General features: G+C 39.4%; 2 protein-coding genes across 3 annotated transcripts in view; one reads left to right on the forward strand and one right to left on the reverse strand.

Moving 5' to 3' along the window:
• The window catches only part of ano10a (anoctamin 10a), a 94,125-nt gene that overhangs the window by 11,296 nt on the left and 61,058 nt on the right, over window positions 1–21,771 (forward strand). The gene's annotated exons all lie outside the window — the stretch shown is intronic.
• On the reverse strand, window positions 1,539–21,623 carry abhd5a (abhydrolase domain containing 5a). Of its 2 annotated transcripts, none has more exons than XM_041792967.1 (8): window positions 21,563–21,623; window positions 19,701–19,781; window positions 19,027–19,112; window positions 16,151–16,526; window positions 5,772–5,926; window positions 5,417–5,528; window positions 5,110–5,296; window positions 1,539–3,210 (listed from the first exon to the last, which is right to left on the reverse strand). In XM_041792967.1, exons 1-8 carry the CDS (start codon window positions 21,592–21,594, stop codon window positions 3,121–3,123), a joined length of 1,119 nt encoding a protein of 372 aa, XP_041648901.1. In that variant the 5' UTR covers window positions 21,595–21,623; the 3' UTR covers window positions 1,539–3,120. The 2 variants fall into 2 exon arrangements, with proteins under 2 accessions (XP_041648901.1, XP_041648900.1); XM_041792966.1 differs by having other exon boundaries at window positions 19,701–19,784; window positions 21,563–21,598.

Raw genomic sequence — 21,771 nt, forward strand, 5'->3', positions numbered from 1 at the left:
ACAAAAATAATTTTAACATCTGGCTCTTTGTGCATGAGCGTAACATCTCTCATTAGCAAAGAATAAAGCTCCATCAGTAGTCTAATGATGCCAGTGAAAGGGAAAGGGTGTCCACTTTTAACTCTTTAACCATACTACTGTTTGTGAGTGAATGCACTCTAAAAAAAAAAAGACTTTTAAACATCATCCTCGACCTGGAGGTCACATTTTAAGGTGCACAGCTGCTCCTTTGACCTGTTGAATCCTGACTGATGAACTATGCCCCCTTCAAGTCCTGCAGGCAGTGTATGCAGCACCTAAACAGTGGCAACCTCTGGTCCTGAAAAATGAAGCCAATATGGAAGTCCAAAAAATTGCAATACTGCAAGTGTCCACTTGAGGCTGGCTGCAGAAACACTGGAAGTCCCGTCCAAACAAGTTTGTGCTTTGGGCTGCACTAACGGTTCGTGCAAAATGCAGAACAACGTACGTCACACAGTGCGATGCCCAAATTATTATGCCAACTGTCTGATTTCCCTAAATACTCAATGCAAAAGACAGTCAGGATAATTTTGAAGTCATCAACAGTTAGAGCATAATTCTGATTTTATTGAACAAACCTCCCAATATTAACTATTTTTTCAAAAATAAAAAACTCAAAATGCACTGTTCCAAATTATTATGCACAACAGAGTTTCAAAACATTTTATAGGCTGTAAAGAACTGAAAATGGCCATTTGTTGAATTTGCAGCATTAAGAGGTCATTTTTACTGAAATCAGAGCTATTTCAATCAAAAACATCTTAACAGGCCAAGTTACATGTTAACATAGGAGCCCTTCTTTGATAACACCTTCACAATTCTTACATCCACTGAACTGGTGAGTTTTTGGAGAGTTTCTGCTTGAATTTCTTTGCAGGATGTCAGAACATCCTCCCAGAGCTGCTGTTTTGATGTGAACTGCCTCCCACCCTCATAGATCTTTAGCTTGAGGATGCTCCAAAGGTTCTCAACAGGGTTGAGGTCAGGGGAGGATGGGGGCCACACCATGAGTTTCTCTCCTTTTATGCCCATAGCAGCCAATGACACAGAGGGATTCTTTGCAGCATGAGATGGTGCATTGTCATGCATGAAGATAATTTTGCTCCTGAGGGCACTGCTCTTCTTTTTGTACCATGGAAGAAAGTGGTCAGTCAGAAACTCTATATACTTTGCTGAGGTCATTCTCACACCTTCGGGGACCCTAAAGGGGCCTACCAGCTCTCTCACCATGATTCCGGCCCAAAACATGACTCCGCCTCCTCCTTGTTGATGTCGCAGCCTTGTTGGGACATGGTGGCCATCCACCAACCATCCACTACTCCTCCATCTGGACCATCCAGAGTTGCACGTCACTCATCTGTAAACAAGACTGTTTGAAAATGAGTCTTCAAATATTTCTGGGCCCACTGCAACTGTTTCTGCTCGTGAGCATTGGTTAGGGGTGGCTGAATAGTAGGTTTATAAACGACTGCAAGCCCCTGGAGGATCCTACACCTTGAGGTTGGTGGGACTCCAGAGGCACCAGCAGCTTCAAATACCTGTTTGCTTCATTGTAATGGCATTTTAGCATCTGCTCTCTTAATCCCATTAATTTTTTTGGCAGATCCTTCATTATGCCTTTATCTGCACAAACCCCTCTGTGCTCTGAATATGCCAGATTTCTTCACAGTACAATGATCTCGCTTAAGTTTTTTGTGAAATATCTCATGTTTTCATACCTTGTCTAAGGCCTTACACTATTTGACGCTTTTTCATATTGCTGAAACCTGTGGCCTGCTTAATAATGTGGAATGTCCTTCTTAAGTAGTTCCCTTTAATTGGGCTCACCTGGCAAACTAATTACCACAGGTGTCTGAGATTGATTTCAGTTATCCAAAGAGCCTTGAGACACAATACCATCAATGAGTTTAATTAAAAAACAAAAAGGTGAATGTTTTTGACACTAAAATCCAATTTGCATAATAATTTGGAACGCTGTGTATATAGGTATTGACTGATTTAAGCGTAGCCTCAAGTCAGATAACTTTCCTTGAGGAACTTCTGTAATTGAGTGACTCGGATAACTTGAGGAATCGTTTACGCCGTAGATTTAATGATAACTGACTTTAGCACATTGTCAATTCATTCTATTTCCAAAGATCTAAAATCGTCCTACTGCCCACCCCTATCCGGGTCTTATCTGGGTTCATAATCATGATAAATACACTTAATTTGAAATGAACTTGAAAACCAATGCACAGAGAGGACAGGCTCTTTAAAGGAGATCATTATTGGCTGTGGATCAGTAACGGATTCAGGGATGTACTGAAGAGTACGCAGAATCATCTGGAAAACCACAGACGGATCAACACAGGAAACACTGAACACATGACGCTGTAACTGAACCGCCTGGATGCAGAAACGCTGATCCTGTTACAGCGTGCCTGATTATATCAATACAGCAAATCTAAAAATACTCTCTTAAATGTTGAGTCCTATCACAATGAGCAGATGTGACTATTACAAACAGATCTGTTTTTACACCTTGAATACTTCATGGTAATAAGGAACACTTTTTAATGATTTTGTTGAACATCTATGAGCTAATAAAAACTGCATTTAAATACTTCTACTTCAACTGAACACTGAGGCTTTGTGGTTGTTTGTTCAGAAGAATATTTAAATTACAAATGCTTCCTTTCTTGAATGTGAGAGAGGCGATTGTAGGAGAATTCAGTAGAACTAATGCTTCAATCAAGTGCTGAAGAGGCAGCAGTACCACCTACTGTGTCTGTGAGCTGCACAGCTTAATGCAGAAGGAGCATGTGATGCAGGCCCGCAGGCGTTATTGGATAGAGCAAGGATGCTCATGAATCACATTCAAAAGAGGACTTCAGCTCAGACCCTGTAGTCGCCAAGTTTGAAGGAAAACTTTGTGGTGACATAACATCAGAAACATCAGCATGTCATGACGAACCCGTCGCATAATGTCCTTTAAAATGTCTCTATGTGCAAATATTCATTCCTGCATGAGGATCCCGTGTTTCCACACTGGCTGCTAAAGTGATGTCTGAAAGTCTTACTCCCCTTTTTCTCCAGAGTTCAGTAACCAGACTCGCTTCAGTCCAACTTTTGGCACACTTGCAAAACTCTGTGGTTGAAGTCCTCAGGCTGGTCAGCGTACACATAGTGTCCGGCTCCACGGATCGTCTGCGGAAACAGGAGATGGACAACAGGAAAGGAAGCGGGTGATTAAATGGAAGACAATACACAAGGAGAGGTCATAAAGCAAGTATAGATTTTCCTACAGAGCAATGTCTCCTATTGTGTTTTAAAATAAAGTTAGAGAGGAAAGTTTAATTTGAAAACATCCCTTCAACTATCATCACCGATCCCAGACAGGAGAGTTTCTCCAATATAAACGGGAGCCGGTTATTTCTACAAGACATTTCATTTAAAAATTGAGCACACAAATGATGTTTCCCCAAAGCAGTCTGGTTTAACATGGCACAGTTATTTGTGTTTCCACAGTCAGAAGATGGAAAAGGTACCAAAATAACTGATTGGTACCATACTATTCTACTCGTTTGGCACAATTCTATTGAGGTAGGGTTGGAAAATTAATCCCAAATTAAATTAAATTGCAATCTGGTATGCTGCAATTTTCAAATCATAGACAGTGCAACATTTCTTTAACCTGAAATGTGTCAAAATACCAGTCTGACGAAATCTTTTCTCTTTAAATATTATGCAAACATTCAAGTGTCTTCTTTAGTGTATTTCTTTTTTTCCTTTCTATTGTTGTATGTTTTTCTTTATGAAACAAGAATAATATAAAAAATATCTTCCCCTTCAATATGGCAATTGATATCAAATTTTCTTTATTATCCACCTTATTCCTGAGGCCGCTACAGTAAATCTGAATTTGGGCGAAACTTCCGGTGCTAAAGCTGAAGTACATTAAATACATGTATTTTAGTACATCAAAACACAATTTTCCAAGGGCTAACTGAAGTGATTTAGCGTCAACAGTGGTTGTTCTGAAATAAATATTTGCTGCAATAATACTGCTATATTTTTTTAAATCAAGAAAGTTAAATGAGCTGAGAGTTTTGAATAATATTTTCTGTAATGCTCAGTACCTGTTGCTTCGTTCGTGGTACTAATTATGTGACAAAGTTAAATATATGTCTTTAACAAACATGAAACAAATAAAGTTAGCTAAATATGCTTGTCTGAGTTATCTGAGGTAATGCCGTCATTTCGTACTCTTTAGATGAGGGCGGAGAAATAATAAAGTTATCCCGTTTGAGATGAAGCAGACGAACTATACATATTTTAATGTCCAAATTGCTCTAATAATCACTTTTCACATCTCGTTTCTATGCAAAGTCCATTTAGATAGACAGGACCGGAAGTTGCGCCCATATTTCACTCAAAGAATTATGGGGGCTAGGAATAAGGTGGATATGATTTATCACTAGTTTAACTTATTAATGTGTAAGTGAACCCCCAGCTCAGAGCTAACTCCGCCCACTTCAAGATTTAAAAAATGCACAGAAAGTGAACAGTTTGCATTCAGGATTCAAGGTGCTTTTACTTTGAAAAGACAAACCAGAAGTGTAACCCTCCTATTTATTTTCCCTGTGCAATATTCTGCTGATGTGGACCTACATATCTGCTTAAACAGTAAAAATGGCTTTCTATTTATTATTACGCCAAAGCTATCTTTGAGTTTTTCAAAATAAATTAGCCAATCAAAGGAGCCATGACTATTTTCCATCACTGTGGGAGCAGGATGATTCTTTAGTGGCTTGACTACAGCAGGAAATCCAGCACAAGATTAATGTAATTTACAAAATAAATTAGTTAAATGTTGGCCTTAATTGCATCGCAAGTAACACTGGAAGGCATAGATAAAAGTGACAAAGATGTGATATGAGACATTTAAAAATAATCAGCTGAAATGTTTAAAGGTCTAGCTGGCAGCTGTGCCTGTGGAAGACATGTTTGTCAAATTAAGAGTGTTAGACTCATGCAGTCTGGTATAGAAACCTAAAAAAGTCAGCATCAACTTCAGCCTTGGCAAAATGAAAATAAAGAACCCACTATGATCTCCACATGCGAGCTCGGCCTCATCTCCTTGATGGTGCTGCCTGAGTTGCTGTCTATGCTGGAGCGGGACCCATAGATGATGGTGATGGGGATCTCAGGATGAAGCTTGTCCATCCTCTGCAGCATCGGCCTCTTGGCCCAGCCATAGGGGACGGTCATATTCTTAAAAGCTGTTTCCCCGCTGTGACAGAAAAACAACAGCCTCAGAAAACACGGCTCAACAGGAAATAGGAAGTAAACCTGCCAGACTGCGACAGATGCTGAAGCAGTAATGAGGTTCAGCGAGGAAAGAGAAACAGACCTGGGGGCTTGCACATTTAGGTGGTAGATGTACTCTGACACTGTGTTATCATTGAACATGGAGGAGAACTTCTTCTTAAAGTCCGGTCTTAGCGTCTGAACCAGGGTGGGCCCTGCAGGGGGACACATGCTCACGTTCAAAACAAAGAGTTTAGGTATTAAGAAACAAGGCAATTTCATCACAGTGTCAGCCATCCCTTGCAATGCAGGGGCACAAAAGAAGGTTTCACAACTCAAGAAATCAACTTGAGTCAAACTGAAAATGCTACAGCAACCACATACTTCAAGTACACACATTTTAAATCATAAAAGCAGATCTAAAGATGCATTTTTCAACCTTACTGCTCACATCTTACCCAGTGGTCCAACCAGTCTCAGGCCAGCCAGCGGGTTGAATGGACTAAACATGGCTCCTAAGGCTTTTATCCATACTGGGATGGGACGGTCTGCCTCTACTGTGTCGGGTCGCTCAGGGAAACCCCAGGGCTCCACCAGCAGTATGTGCTTCACTCTGTAGGGCAGCAGAGAAAACAAACCAAAAAAATATAAATGTATCTGCTGTTATCTTACTGCTTTGTTACTTCTGTATAAAGCAAACTAGCTTAGTCTAGAAAAATCTGCCAACCTGCCATCACCTCTTATAATTGAATAACTACTGTGACATATCCGTAGGCCGTATAAAGAAAGGGCGTTGTCTCAGTGATGTCACCCATTGGCTCTGAAGGAGTTCTGAAGTCCATGAATGGAGTCACCATATTGAAGATGCTGTCTCTACCTAACTTTTAGCCTGTTAACAAACAAAGAAGTGGCTAACCATAGCTAACCGTTAAGCTACCGTTGAGCTTCTTATGTTTATGTTCAGTGATGAGCCTTGGGAAAACTCCGACAGGAACGCAGCAGCCATTAACTGAAGCTACGGCGGCCTCTAGTGGTGGGAGGTTCATTTGTTTAAGAGCATTAAAGACCTAACCTGGAGTGCCAAATGGATTTGTTTTACTCATCCATCTGGTAAGCCTCTCATAGAGAGCATTTTGGGAAAGGGCAGGGCCTTTGAAGGAACTCGGAGGGTGATTGGATGAACACATCTTTACGGGCCAATCAGAGCACAAAACAACTGACTAGTCGCTACCAAGCTGCACCCCTACAGAGGAGTAAACTCCATAGAGAACTGCATAACGTGAACCATGGCGACTGTAGACATGTAAGTACTCGACTTTTGTCGTTTTTTTGAAAAGAAAACAACTCCCTGCTGTTCTTTGTTCTTCTTTTAACAAATAAAAGTCATCAAGTTCTGAAAAAACTGGCGCTTTAGCAGCATCCACGCTAATGTCTTCCGCCATAATTACACCGGTCTCTTGTTTCTGCTTGCTTACGTCACGACTCTGCCACGCCCGAAAAGTACTGCCCCTTGACGCTGATTGGTCCTGTCACTTTCTAACCGGGCCCAAACGGTTTAGACGGGAGCTTTGCAAGTGATTCGCCAGTGAGAAACACGGAAACGGGCGTAACCATCTGCTTTGCAAGGTTATTATGGGATTTTAAGCCTGTGTTTATAACAAATTATAGACAATTAGTTTACCGACTTGTAAATCCTGTGCTGGCTAATTTGATTAACAAATTTAACCGTGCTCATCTCTACTTAATTTGTATTCACTTTTAATGATAAAAATGCAGTGCAATAGAGTAATAACATCGTTTTTTATTGTGTCATTCTTAATCTAGCACATTTGAGTGCTGATGAGATTTAAACCCTGTCATACCAGTATTCAAATGATATTCAAAGCACTAAGCAGTGTTCAAGAAAACTTTGGTGAATGTCGGAATCCTCTCAAAAAATGTGTAAGAAGGTTTTAAGGACACATTTCTTCTTAAGAACATTTGGTGACTGAGGCCCAATGAGAGCAAGCGGACTGGGAAACATCACCACCCAAATGTTTTGTACTTTGACAGATTACAAACATGGTACTAAACGTAAAAACAACTGTGCCCTAAGAAAAGTGGAATCCCTAAAAAGACCAGCTTTTGGAAATATGGCAGGACACCTAACTGACAACACTGATCACCTCCTTATTTATTTTTCAACAGAAGTCCAATCTAATCATGTGAGATTCTATTAGAACTTTAGTCTGTTGAAACTCTACTGTGAATTTACAAATAACAAGGGTGTGGTCTCACTGTCTGGAAAAGTTATCTAGTGTGTGGGTTTGGACGATTACAGTGTTAAAAGTCTGTTAAAAATAATGTAATTGCAATATTGATTTAAAATGCGATTATTATGAGGTTCCTTATCTTATGTATTTTCACAAAAAACAAGCAATAAATCATTCTATATTATAATCTACATTCATACAGGAACACTCCCATCATACATTCAACCAATTTATTGCGAAATGGATCTACAGTTTTACTTGGAGGAGAAGACTCTGCTCTAAGGATGCTCTGGGTTATAAGCAGCATATTTTGACCTTCCAGGGAGCGCATATCTAGGAACCCTCATAGGCACCTTTATAGGTACATTGGGTATATTTATGGCAATGTGTGTTGTAAACAATGAAATTATTTCAGAAGCAATGAATCCATAGCAGCAGGAAACTGAATATGAGTGTGCAACAAGCTTTAAGCTAAAAAGGAGGAGGCTGGGGTGGAGGGGGTGAAGCTTTGCCAGCAGGAGCAGTATAGATAGAATGAAACATGATTTAAAATAATAACTAAGTGAAACTATTTTAGCTCATATTGCAAATTTGATATCAATTGCTTTATTGAATGGATTAGCATTTTAGTGTCATTCTTTTCTAAGCGGAAGGAGGATTTTCATAAACTTTTCTAAAAAAAAAAGGACACTTAAAGTTTGCAAAATGCGCATAACATTTCTTCCACAAAAAAATAATATATTAAACCTCTTATTTTAAACATGTTAATTCAAAGAAATGCAATTTGTAAATTGCAGCAGGCCATATTGTGTTTTTGACCTAAAATGCGATTAATTTCTCAGCCCTAGTTAAAATATCCTTCTGTCTCTGGTCTCAGATAAGATTTGAAAATCTTCAGTTTTGTCCATCCATTCATTTTCTATACCGCTTATCCTGTTGGGGGTTGCAGAGGGCTGGAGCCTATCCCAGCTGTTACTGGGCCAGAGGCGGGGTACATCCTGGACTGGTTGCCAGTCAATCACAGGGCTGACATATAGAGACAGAGAACCAGGCATGCTCACATTCACACCTACTGCCACAGAAAGGCCCTGTGGGCCAGGAACCTTCTTGCTGCTAACCCCTGTACCTCTGTGCAGCCCATCTTCAGTTGTGTGCCACCCTAAATCCAACAGTGTTGGTGGCTAAACCTCACCCATCTGGGGCGTTTACCGAGACGGAACAGATCGCACATTTTTAATATTTTCATCATCAAAACCCAACTGACTGATAAAGAGAGAACACCAGAGAATCAAACGGTCCAAAATCTATACTGACTGCACGATAGTGTCCATAAAATACCCGACTTATAAACTCCAGACGTCAACAAGAACAGCAGCCATGGTTCAGCTTAAATAGGGACATACATTAAAAACTCCAGTTTTAACTTAAAGGCCTTATAGTACAGTGTGATAACAATAGGAGGAAAGAAAGGGGATTTTTTAGCATTAGTGATGAAGGAGGGCGATAAGGATTGAGGACATTTTATCAGACGTCCCTTAAGGAGAGCTGGGTGCCGACTAGAAGCCCAGAGCTGGAGACGCAGCGAAAGGAGATGATTCAGGAGAGATAGAGTGTGGTGGGAGGAGAGAGGCTCCGAGGACATGCTGTTATCACACACAGCTTACACCTACAGGCACACTGCTACAGCTGCATCCTGTACACATGCTGCCATTTTAACATAAACGTCATGTTAACACCGAAAGGGTAAAATCATTAGTCACGACAGCATTAGCCATTTTTCATGCCCCTGGACTAAGTCTCTGTCTTTGTTCTGTTCACGGTTAAAGAAAATGATGGTTTATTACTTATCATATTATAATTACAACTCTTGTCAAGCTCCACTCATGATCTGCTGACTTTCTAATCATGGCACCACTGCAAGATCTGCAACTCAAAAACTGGTCTTCTACAGGAGACTCACACTGCAGTAACATATCTTTTGGCCACAAGAGGGCAGCAGAAACAGCTTTTCAACAGAATAATGACGTGGCATCACTTTCATATGTTTAAATTGTATGCAAACTGTGCTCACATCTATTCAGGACATAAACATCTGTTGGAAAATGATTTTGAACCATGAACAAATGAATCAATGTTTTATTCTGATTTTTTTGCTCTGTCTTTGGTCTCCACCAACCTTGCTATACACTGTGCCATTACTGGATGATTGTGACCCGATTTTTGAGTCCCATGACTGTTTTTTTCAGGCTGAATTTCAGCTCAGTCATGTGTCATTAGTCTGGCAGTGTAGAGGGAGAATGACAGTCTGTTTCAGCTGTTCCTTGTTTCTATGACTTCATGCATTTATGCAAGAATGAAAAGAAGGATGTTATGAAAGCAGAGCCAAAGGCCTGTTCTCTAACTTCAGGGCTTTGTTTCCTTGATTGCACCTGAGCAATTTGTAAAACAGCACTTGAAATGACCATAACAACAGCAAGCATGTCTGTTCGATGCTAATTTCCCTCCTACATAATTCTTCCAAAGCCGATGAATTGGCCAGATTCCGCATCTGTCATCAGACAGATGCATCTTGCAAAGCTTCAAGCTGTTATGATTGTAAATAGCAAGAGAGTGACCGGACCAAACAGCATCATGGGAGGAGAAAGAGGTGGTATCCAGGGGCATGTCTTTAGTTGTACTGCAAGGTGGTTTACAGTAGTGGCTGGTGAAGAGATTAGCATGGATGCAGCCATAGCTGCACTTCAATCAGAACTGGACATGTCTTCTTGAACGTTCTGAGGTTAAAGGGCATATCCTCGATTTTTTTAAAATCATTTTTCAGTTCACCTTTTTAAGGTACTTGCAAATAAGACAATGCCCAAATGTTTTAGATCAAAGTTTTCAGGACAATCTCAGCTTTATCCATACTGAGGTCCATCTTTTTGTCCTAGAGGACTGTGAAAAGAGTTATGTAGCTCAAATGCTGAATTTTGAAATCTGATCTTTGAAAATTAATTAACTCTTGTGCGAACACCTTCACTCATATGGATGAATTATTTTTGTGCTTGAAATAGGTTTACCAGAGTCTTAGCTACACAAAAGTAGTGGAATAAATGAACAAAATAATAGATAAGTGCTGAAAACATGTCCAAAATGCCATTTTTTTTATATCGTTTTTTGAGCATAAATGTTGTCTGTCATTCTTCATCACTGCTTCTCAGAGTTTGTTCCAAGGTTTCTGCAACATTCAAACACTTGGCCATCATCTGAGAGCTCCTGTCTCTTGTCTTACCTCTCCTGCAAAAACTGAGATAGGGAAGGCCTTAGGGATTCCACAGTGTCAGTTGGTTGGGAAAAAGTTGACTGACAAAAGAGTCATCTGATTATGCACAGTGAGAGGCGACGACATGTGCCCATTGCTCTCATTGGCCCTGTAACTGCAGCTATGAATCATGTGGGATGCAAGTGAGGGCAGAACTAAAAGATAAGATTCTCCTGTTCTCTGAAGTGTTTGAAGAGCATTTCTATGATGTAAAATGACAAAGATAATAATAAAACATAATGAAAATGAGGGTTAAAAGACGAACAAAGAACTGCTCTGAAAACTTTTCTGAAAGCTCTTCTCCTGTCAGGTTTTTTAGAGAGTTTAATTTAACAACTGGCTCTACTGAAAGTGAGCAGCTACCTGTTGAGCATGCATTATGTACTTAACTTCCCCGGGATGGTGCATACCTACTATGTCATGGTCTTGTTGCTGTGATTGGCTGATGATAAATGTGACAGACAGAACATTCATCCAATCACCACTGCATTTTTCTTGTAAAGGTTTTTCCCTTCCTGAACACTGTCTGTGAGGTTTTGCTTGTGTTTTTTGGGGAGTGAGTGAATAGTGAAATGATTTTGATGGTGTCTGTAGCTGTGCATACACTGGAATACAAAAAGATCTAGCCTCAACCTCCATCTTTGGTTCTTGAAGGAACCTTTTGATATCTTTAATGCTCTAGCATGTTTTAACACATACAGTGTTAGCAATAATGTCATGTTTGACACCTGCACCTTAGTCCACATACAGTCATGGACGAAAATATTGGAACCCCTGGAATTTTTCCAGAAAATACATCATTTCTCCCGGAAATTGTTGCAATCAACAAATGTTTTGGTATACATGTGTTTATTGCCTTTATGTGCATTGGAGCAACACAAAAAATCTGAATAAAAAAGACAAAATTGACATACTTTTACACAAAACTCATAAAATGGGCTGGACAAAATTGTTGGCACCCTAAACTTAATATTTGGTTGCACAACCTTGGAAAAAAATTACTGAAACCAATCACTTCCTATAACCATCGACAAGCTTCTTACACCTCTCAACTGGAATTTTGGACCACACTTATTTTGCAAACTCCAGGTCTCTCAGATTTGAAGGGTGCTTCTTGCAAAACCAGTTTTGAGATCTCTTCATAGGTGTTCAATGGGATTTAGATCCGGACTCATTGCTGGCCACTTCAGAACTCTCCAGTGCTTTGTCTCCAACCATTTCGTGGTGCTTTTTAAGGTATGTTTAGGGTCATTGTCCTGCTGGAACACCCATGACCTCTGATGCAGACCCAGCTTTCTGACACTAGGCCCTACATTGTGGCCCAAAATTTTTTGATAGTCTCAGATTTCATGATTCCTTGCACACAGTCAAGGCACCCAGTGCCAGAGGCAGCAAAACAACCCCAAAACATCCTTGACCCTCCACCATGTTTGACTGTAGGTACTGTGTTCTTTTCTTTGTAGGCCACATTCCATTTTCTGTAAACAGTGGAATGACGTGCTTTTCCAAAAAGCTCTACCTCAGTCTCATCTGTCCACAAAATGTTCTCCCAGAAGGATTGAGGCTTACTCAGGTACATATTTACAAACTCCAGTCTGGCTTTTTTATGTCTCCTTGTCAGCAGTGGGGTTCTCCTCAGTCTCCTGCCATAGCGCTTTATCTCATTCAGATGACCACGTATGGTCCGAGCTGACACTTTTGCACCCTGAGTCTGCAGGACAGCCTGAATTTGTGTGGAAGTTGACTGAGGATGTTTATCCACCATTCCAACTATCCTGCGTTGCATTCTTTTGTCAATTTTTCTCTTCCATCCACGTCCAGGGAGATCAGCCACAGCTCCATGGGTTATAAACTTCTTGATTATATTACACACAGTGGACAAAGGAATTTCAGGATCTCTGGAGATGGTCTTGAAACCTTGAGATTGTTCATATTTTTCCACAGTTTTGCTTCTTAAGTCCTCAGACAATTCTCGGCTCCTCTTTCTCTTCTCCATGCTTGGTGTGACACCGTAGGGCACACAACACAAAGGTTGAGTCAACTTTTAGACATTCTAACTGGCTTCAGGTGTGATTTCTAGATTGCCAGCACCTGTTACTGCCACAGGTGAGTTTAAATGAGCATCACATGCTGGAAATAAAATAATTTACCCACAGTTTTAAAAGAGTGCCAATAATTTTGTCTGGCCCATTTTCTGAGTTTTGTGTTAAATTATGTCAATTTTGTCTTTTTTCTTCCGATTTTTTGTGTTGTTCCAATGCACATGAAGGAAATAAACACGTGTATACCAAAAACATTTGTAATTGCAACAATTTCTGGGAGAAATGGTGTATTTTCTGGAGAAATTCCAGGGGTGCCAATATTTTCGTCCATGACTGTATGTAGAACTGGAGCTTTGGTCATGCGTTATAAAAACTAGGTTGTTCAGTGTGAGTTCTCTATACAAGCATACAGTGTCTGATCAGCCTTAGGGAGAATCTGTCTCTTTCATTGCAAAGGGTTTTTGTTTTACATTTGTAAAGCATCACCCCCAGTATGAATATCAACTGAAAAACTCTCATTTATTGACTTTCAAACTATTTTCTATGAACTCTAGATCTCCTATACACATGCATACTATGGCTGAAAAAAAAACATTTTCAGGAAAATTTGCTGCTAATGCAAATATATGAATATTTTAACCTGCTTATCTTCTTCCAGAAAAAAAACAGAGTTTTCCATTTGGAGTTGTGCTGCCCTGGTATTTTCACGTCTGCTGAAGTATTCTGCAGGGCTTTCCACAAGTGCCAGCAGTCAACCAAACAGCTGACCAGTCACTTAATCACAGCTTTGCTCTGTTGTTGACTTAGTTTGACTCAAAACGTGTGACCCACTTTTTAGGAGCACTCACCTACACAAAAGCCAAATACATTCATGAGAAAGATGCCTGTCCATCTGTGCCAACCCCATAAGTGTATGAATGCGGGGATGCAGAAGCTTCCAGACCTTCCTGGCCAGCTACTTTTCCTCCTCTTACCTGGGTTTATAGAATCTACAGTGAACCTTAAAACTTTCTTTGCTAAAAGAGGACAGGCTGAGTTACTCCCTGCTCCAAAGACAGTGCAGGCGGTATGTAGAGATGTTCCTATACCATTCTTTCCGTCCCGATATGATTCCGATACCAAGGTGTTGGGTATTGGTCAACACCAAGTACTGATCCGATACCAGTGTGAACTTTCTGAAATGACTGTTCAGACTAGCAAATTATATTAGACCTACATTTGACTCAGAACATGGCTCAACAAATAGAATTGTAAATGTACAGCATCTCTGTGACCCTAAAGTTGTTTTCCTGCTGATTATTTGGTTTTGCCGCTAAATATTAAAACAACAATAATACAGGAGGCTGGATCACAGGCTCTCTCTATCTCTCTTTTTTTAATACAAACTTTATTGCACTTTTACAAATACAATATAAAACTTACAACTCGCATATTAACAATTGTTGTATAAATTATGTGCTTAATGTATAAAGTTGGATAAATCATCAAGTGCATTGAACTCTATCTCTCCTTTCTGCTATTTTGTGCAGCATCACGTGATTACGGAACATCCTGCTATTGGCTGACAGGCAATTAATTATGGTAATTCGATTAAAATGGATAAAAAGACGTTCAATATCGGGTTTACTGGTGTGGATTTAATCATTAAAGTCCCCAAAAGACACACGAGTTTCCGGGATCGCTGAAAATGCTGCCATAGAGATTCAAAGGAATCAATAGCGTCAATGGGAAAACACAACGGCTAGCTTCAAGAGGAAAACAAGTGAGAGGCAACAATTTATGGTTCGTAAGTTATTTAACTTTAGATGAACCGTGTCCCTTGTGTCTTGTACGACAGCGCCGGTGTTTTAATGATCCCATTCAGAAAATAACTGTCATGCAGCCACCATTCTTTGCTGCTGCGGGTCCCTTGGTTCTTCTTTGCTGTGCTAAAAACGGAAGTCCGTTCATACAATGGCAGGGAAGAAGAACTGACTTCCGATTCATAGTGCTAACAGTTAGCATTGCTAAACAAAGCAAAATATAAAGTTAGACCAAACAGTATTGAGTCGGTGCATAAACTCTTGTACTCACCGATACCAATACCTGCATTTTAAGCAGTATTGGATGTATTTCCGATACTGGTATCAGAATAGAAACAACCCTAGCAGTATGTAAATGTGTCAGACACAGCAGTGTAAACATTATTGACTCTAAGAGCTAGTGCTGCTAATGCTAACAGCTAACTAGCCACACTGCAGTATCTGTGAAGGAAACGGCACAGTGGGTCTGCTGCTGAAAATGCACTCAGGGTGTGATTAAGTATGTTTGAAAAATATCGATTCTCAGAAAGTTTGAATCCAACTAGAATCGTAAAAATTAACATGTGAATCATTTTTCCTGCACCTCTAATCTGCATTTGGAAATATTGGAAATATTAAGCAAAAAAACACTATGGTACATCACTAAAAAAATTACATAACAAAAGTGGAAAACTTTTTATTAAATGACATGAAATCATGCTCCATAGAGCTCTTATTTCCTGCAGTTAGGGGAAGTTCATCTAAACCCTCCAACTTAACCGGTGCAATCAGAGTTCACTGCATGCTGCCATGTGGGAGAGGAGGAAGCAGGCTGACTGTATGTTGATACCGTGTTGAGATTTACTTTTGGGAGTCCAAGTCCAAGTGGCCCATCTGGCATGCACTGCAGACAGACTAGACTGCTGCTGAGAAAATGCAAAGACTGACTAGAAAAGGACTGATGTGCTTTGAAATTTGCTTTGCGGTGGACTGCTATGCAGAGTTATGTGGAATTTGAGTGTCAGACCCCTAAACCCCATTCCTGTCCAACAGGGAAAATGTCCCTTTGTGGGGGCCATGTGTGAATAGGAAACTGGAAATGTTAAAGGTGGCTGTCCTTTAATATTCTAGTAATTGTCAGGAGTGCGTGTGTGAAAGTTCCTTATATCTAATTAAATGTAAAATAATGAGCTTCTATAAATAGTGCATAATCCTCTAAGATAAAGGATTATTCTAATAAAACAGTCCTGCAAAAAACACATAAAACCCCTACTCAAATATGGGTCTGTGATCCTCCACCTCTTAGTGTCAGTAAAAATGTTCATTCTTGTGGATCAACGTGACGGCAGCTTTTTGGCTCCTGTTACCACACCAGTCTGATCAGCACTAAAGAATAAAACACCTGCTTTAAAATAAAAATCATAATCCTGAACAATAAGAACGCCCATGATCTGCACCTACCTGTGAGGATATTTGATGGAGTATGCCACAGCCAGGTATCCTCCCAGGTTGTGTCCCAGCAGTATCATGGACTCCAGACCCATCTTGGCCCTCCACTGCTCTATAGACTCCACAAACTGCTGCTCCGCCCCCTGGCTGTCCGTGGAGAACACAGGCCTGCTGCTCTGTCCAAAGCCAAGCAGGTCCAGGGCGTAGACGGGCCCGCGATGGCAGAGAGCGTCCAAGTTCTGAGCCCAGAGACCCAACCCCCCCCCGAACCCGTGCAGCAGAACCAAGGGGGTTTTGTGTCTGACACGGTCGTTGTTGATGGTCAGGGTCCAGAGTCGATTACTGTTGGAGATGGGGATGTGGTGTTTGGAGAAAGTGCTGCCAACACCTGAAAAAGAAAAAACAGAGGAAAAGGAACTTCATTATATATTTGTAACAGCCATTTTATTTCTATAGTTAATTTCACAACTGTAAGAAGGAAATGAAAACTGGTCAAAGCTACATTTGAACAACTGCACTCTTACATGAAGCGACTCAAAACTGCTCATGTCTTTGAAATATTCTCGCTGATAGAAAAACATTCATATCAGCAAATTTCCTTTCTGAGAGAACTGAGATTCTTATCATCAGTGGGAACAAGTTTCTTCCTTTAATCTGGCACGTTTCTCATTTATCAAAACATGTTGAACAAATTGTCTTTGGCCTCAGAGTAACCTCTGATGGAAAATCTCTCTTAGAGTAACAGCCCAGCAGGGTCTCCAGTCAAACTGCTACCACCTTAACAATACTGCCTGTGTACAATTAATGTGTTTATATGAAAATCAAAACATAATTTATAGTTGTTTCGTCTTATTTTACTGCTGTAATGTTGATGTAGAATGTAAAAATAAAGGAATTGAGACAAAGAGTAATGACAAGACTCATAACAAAAACAAAACAAAACAAAATGACTCCATTCCTCCATTTACCACCTTAAACTGGTTTTTACTTAGTTCAGTGCTCAATGAGGGTAAAAATGTTATTCTTAAATCAGAGTACTACATACATTTAGTAGTTTCTGACTATAATAATCTTATTTTATAGCTTTGCCGCATAGCATCCAGCTTTTATAACTGTTGATGTAGCTCTGAGAAAACTGTTGGAATGAATAAGCCCTGAACTGTGGATCAGTAGGTAGAGTTGGTCATCTCACAACTGGATGGTCGAGGGTTCAAAACCCAGCTGCTGCAGTCACATGGCAAGATACTTAACCCCTGTTTGCTCCCACTGCTTCTTAAATGGGTATGGATGGGTTTGAATGGGATAAGCCAGGGGTGTCAAACTCAAGGCCCGGGGGCCAAATCCATCCTGTGGTACAGTTACACCCGGCCCACCAGATCATATCATATTTTCATTAGAACTGGCCCACCAGTATAAGGTCTGCATATTTCCACCTGAATAAAAATTTTAACTTAACCTTGATGATTGAAAATATCCTTTCAAGTCATAACAATCAGAAAGAGTAAAGAGATTAAAAAAACATATATGATAAAAAGTGGGAAAAGAAATTTGTATTTTCATTTCATATTTTCAATTTTGCATCTCACAATTATGACTTAAAGCTATAGTTTTAACATTTTCAAACCATAAATTTGACTTTTTATCTCATATTTTGACTATGTAGATTCACGATTTTCATTTTTAAGACATATTTCAACATTTTCATCTCCTAACTCTGATTTTGAATCCCAAATATTGACATTTTTTATTAAAATTAAAATTTTCATCTCATCTCTTGACCTTTAAAACTAACAATTTTAAACTGCATCTCATAATTTGACATTTAAAATTCATGATTAAGAGTTTTATCTTACGTTTTGACCTTTAAGACTCACGATTTGGAACTTTATCTCTTTTTGTCACAGTTTTAACTCATTATTTTGTATTTCCTTCTCATATTTGGACCTTTTCAACACCTAACTTTGACTTTTTATTCCAAATATTGATCTTTTCAATTCAAAATTCTACATTTTTATCTTATCTTTTGACCTTTTAAACTGCTGATTTTGAATATAATCTCATAATTTGATATTTCATCCACTATTTTAACTGTTAAATATCATGATTTTTTTTTGTTTTACTTTTTTTTTTTTACTTCTTTAGTCTCAAAATCATTTATCTTCAATGTTAAGTTTTTTTTCCCTATAATTTGTTATCGGTGAAGATGAGGTTGATAGTTAATGGGAAATTTGACCCTGTTAGGCCCTCAGGTTAGACCCAAATTCAGAATCCGGCCCCTGTTGTGATCGAGTCAGACATCCCTGAGATAAGTAAATACTGTTAGCCAATTCTCTACAGCAAGTGCAAAGACTTTAGAGATTTAAGCATTCTTAGTCTTTGATATCATCCAAAGATTAAGAGAATCTGGAGAAATCTCTGTAAATTAGACATAGTTTTGTGATGGATATCAACAACGTAAGCTTACAATCAATTTAGTAAACCATTTTCAGTTAGCATGAGTATGGTTGAGCAACTTAAGATTTACTTCAAGCAAGAAAGAGGAAGAATACCACTTTGAATATGCCAACAGCTGGTGTCTTTCAGTCCCCTGATGCTTACAGTATTATCAAAGGAAAAGACAATGCAAACTGGTAGTAAATATGCTCCTGTCCCAATTTTTTTGGAACATGTCACAGGCACCAAATTTAGAATATGTGTATATTTATTTCTATACGGAAATAAAGTTTATCGGTTTCAATATTCAATGTCTTCAAATTCAAATTGCTATATTCTGTTTTGTTCACGTTTAACAGTGTCACAACGTTTTTGGAAATTGGGTTGATATTTTTTTTTAAAGCTCTTATTCTGAGCCTCATGTCTGGAAAGAATAAGTGCACGTCAATGCTTACATCGCAGCATTCTGTCTTCTGAAGTCTGTAGCTGAATCTGAGAGGTGGGGCACCATGATGGCAGCCAGTTAGGGATCCAACACCACCTGTACAGATGGAAAACCAGACATTAGCGTAATATCACATGACTACTGAGGAAACAGAGTGTCAGAGCAGAGTGCTAATAGGCTCCAGGCATTATACATGTAGAGAGCAATAAGTCACTATAATGCTTTAAGTTCAAGCCCATTAAAAATGGCTATAAGACCATCACATGGGATGACCTCTGCATCAGCTGTTCAAAGGGGACTTTTTCATTGCATATTCAGGCTCTGTTGAAGCATTTAGGTCCAGATCACAATAAAATATACATATTAGCCATTTTTTAATAAGCAAACTTTTTCAGAGTGTTGTTTTCTTTGTGTAATTAAAAATTCAGTCATACATAATCCTCTAACCAACCAACCGGCGTTGGTTTGCTCTACATGTATCCCAGATGGGTTGATATTGATCTGAACTGATGACAAACTGATTACTCTTTTTATTTTGAATGTGTTTGGTCCAATAGAAGCACTCTGATCAGCATATTTGTATGAAAGAAGATCAACTATATAAATAAAGCCTGATGGAGCTTAGAAGTTGAAACAAGTCAGCTGGTTTTTCCTCGGCATGTGGATGCATAGTAACAGACTCACCTTATTGTGGTGTCCACGAAGCCCCACACACTGCCGACCAGAGCGTCAACACCAACAAAAGACAGCAATCTGTGAACCATGCTGCTGAGACAACAAATCGAAAGAGAGAGTGGATGTGAAGGGGGCAAAGACCAGCAGCTGACAGTGTTTACAGCACAGAAAACATCTGTTGCTCCGAAACAGTTGTTTTATATGATATGCAATGTGATTGGCTGATTAGATATTAGCTTGAATGGGCAGGGACATGTTATGATGTGTTTAGTGGATATCTTCCCCTGAGCTCATGTTTCAAATAAACTCCAGACACTGCTAGTAACTGGGTTTTAATATGTTGTTTATTATCTGTGCAGCTTTAATTCTACTAGATTTGGAGGAAAATGTTCATCCAAGTCTTTTGTTATGGGTATATATTGATTTATTTGCAAGAAATTAGTAGATATGGATGGGTGTAATTGTCCCTGGCACCATGAGTGAAATTAGTCACTGAGTTATATTCCCTGCTTGTGACTTGAGGTTTTCCTAAAAGGTGCAGGGTGCATGTTCTAAGTACCTGGAGAGAACCCGGGCATGCACGGAAAGAACGTGCAAACTCTGCACAGAAAGGCCCTGACCAGGAAGCGAACCTTGCTGTGAGGCAACAGCGCTAACCCTGCACCCCTGTGCAGCTCAATAAAAAGTGTGTTCTTATCTATTTTTTTTCTGAGTAAATAGTGTCATTATTGAATCAAAAGCAAATAAATGAATGAGTCAACTGACTGAAATCTATATCAAATAGAATAAAATACAATGGGGGGGGGGCTGGTCCTTCCTTAAAAATGTCCTAATGGTGCAATCCAGCTCTGCAAAATAATGCAAGTAAATTTCATATTTGTAAAAATGACGCAACTTGTAACTTGGCTAGCCATTTAAGGGGGGCCCTGTGTAATATTCTTTCAGGGGGCCCAAAATCCCTAGCTAAGTCCCTGTGGCCCACTATAGACACTTTACAAGTGTTAAACTTAACATTATATGAGTATAATTAACTATCATGCTGTGTATTTTACTTTATTATAGACGTGTTATTTTACAGAACAACCAGGTTAGTGATCTATTCACTTGTCGTGCATTTATTTTTTCGTCAACTCCTCAGCTGCTACTGAGTATGTACTTCGAGGAAACTTCAAATTATTAAATACCTTTTTTTTTTTTTGTTTTTAACTTTCACACGAGTAAATTTATAGACCACTACTTTCAATTTGGTACATTTTAACCAGAGAAATTGTACTTTTACTTGAGTAAAATAATCGTGTATTTTATTTTTTCCACATCATTCAAACTGAGAGTATTTGTGACCAATAGGCCCTGTGCAGTGACATTAAAATTGATGTAGCCCTCTTGGTAAACTTTATGAACATATGAATTAAGATACAGTGATTTTTTTTTATCTTTTTTGTTTCAGTCTATACTTGGTTTCCTACAGTACACACATTTATCTGTAATTGTAATAGCTCCCTTCTTTAACTTTAACAACCAGTTTAATCTTACTTTAGTTTCCTCACACTTTTGAGGTATTTTCGACACAGGAGCAAAAACCCTCTTCTCTGTCACTACGTTTCTCCCTCACGTTATGACTCATAGCTTTGACATAACGCATTAAAGAATTAGTACTTTATTTATCATAACTCCAGTGTTGTGTCTGACTCTTTCAAACGTCTCTAACTTAGCTTGTGTTTGACAACATGTTGCTATTACACCGAACAATGCTACTTAATCATATTCAACGTCGTTTTTACACCAACGGTTGTAATATCCAGACTCGCTATCGTAGCGGTACAAACTTAAACTAACAAACAGACCGGAGACAGGTTAGCGGAAATACTCACCCTCTGCTCTCTGTCGCCGCTTGCTCGGCCATACTGCAAAACCCCTCTATCAAACTACTCCAGTCAGGTGGTCAGAGGACTCTGACGTGAACTCGACGTACACAAGGGCGTTTCATTTACTTCTCAGCGTGACTCCTTCAAGCGGTGACATCAGAAGCGTTGCTCAAGTATCCTCCCTTCGCAGCGTTTCAAGCTCTGTCTGGAGAATA

This window comes from Cheilinus undulatus, linkage group 8, assembly GCF_018320785.1.
Source record: "Cheilinus undulatus linkage group 8, ASM1832078v1, whole genome shotgun sequence".
Lineage (NCBI taxonomy): Eukaryota > Metazoa > Chordata > Actinopteri > Labriformes > Labridae > Cheilinus > Cheilinus undulatus.

Excerpts from the sequence above, each read along its gene's own strand:
- abhd5a (XM_041792966.1), bottom strand. The coding sequence starts at position 21,594 with ATGGCCGAGCAAGCGGCGACAGAGAGCAGAGG. Across the intron at positions 19,113-19,700 it reads TTCGTGGACACCACAATAAG|GTGGTGTTGGATCCCTAACT; the intron begins GTGAGTCTGTTA and ends CCATCTGTACAG. Across the intron at positions 5,297-5,416 it reads CTAAATGTGCAAGCCCCCAG|CGGGGAAACAGCTTTTAAGA; the intron begins GTCTGTTTCTCT and ends TTTCTGTCACAG.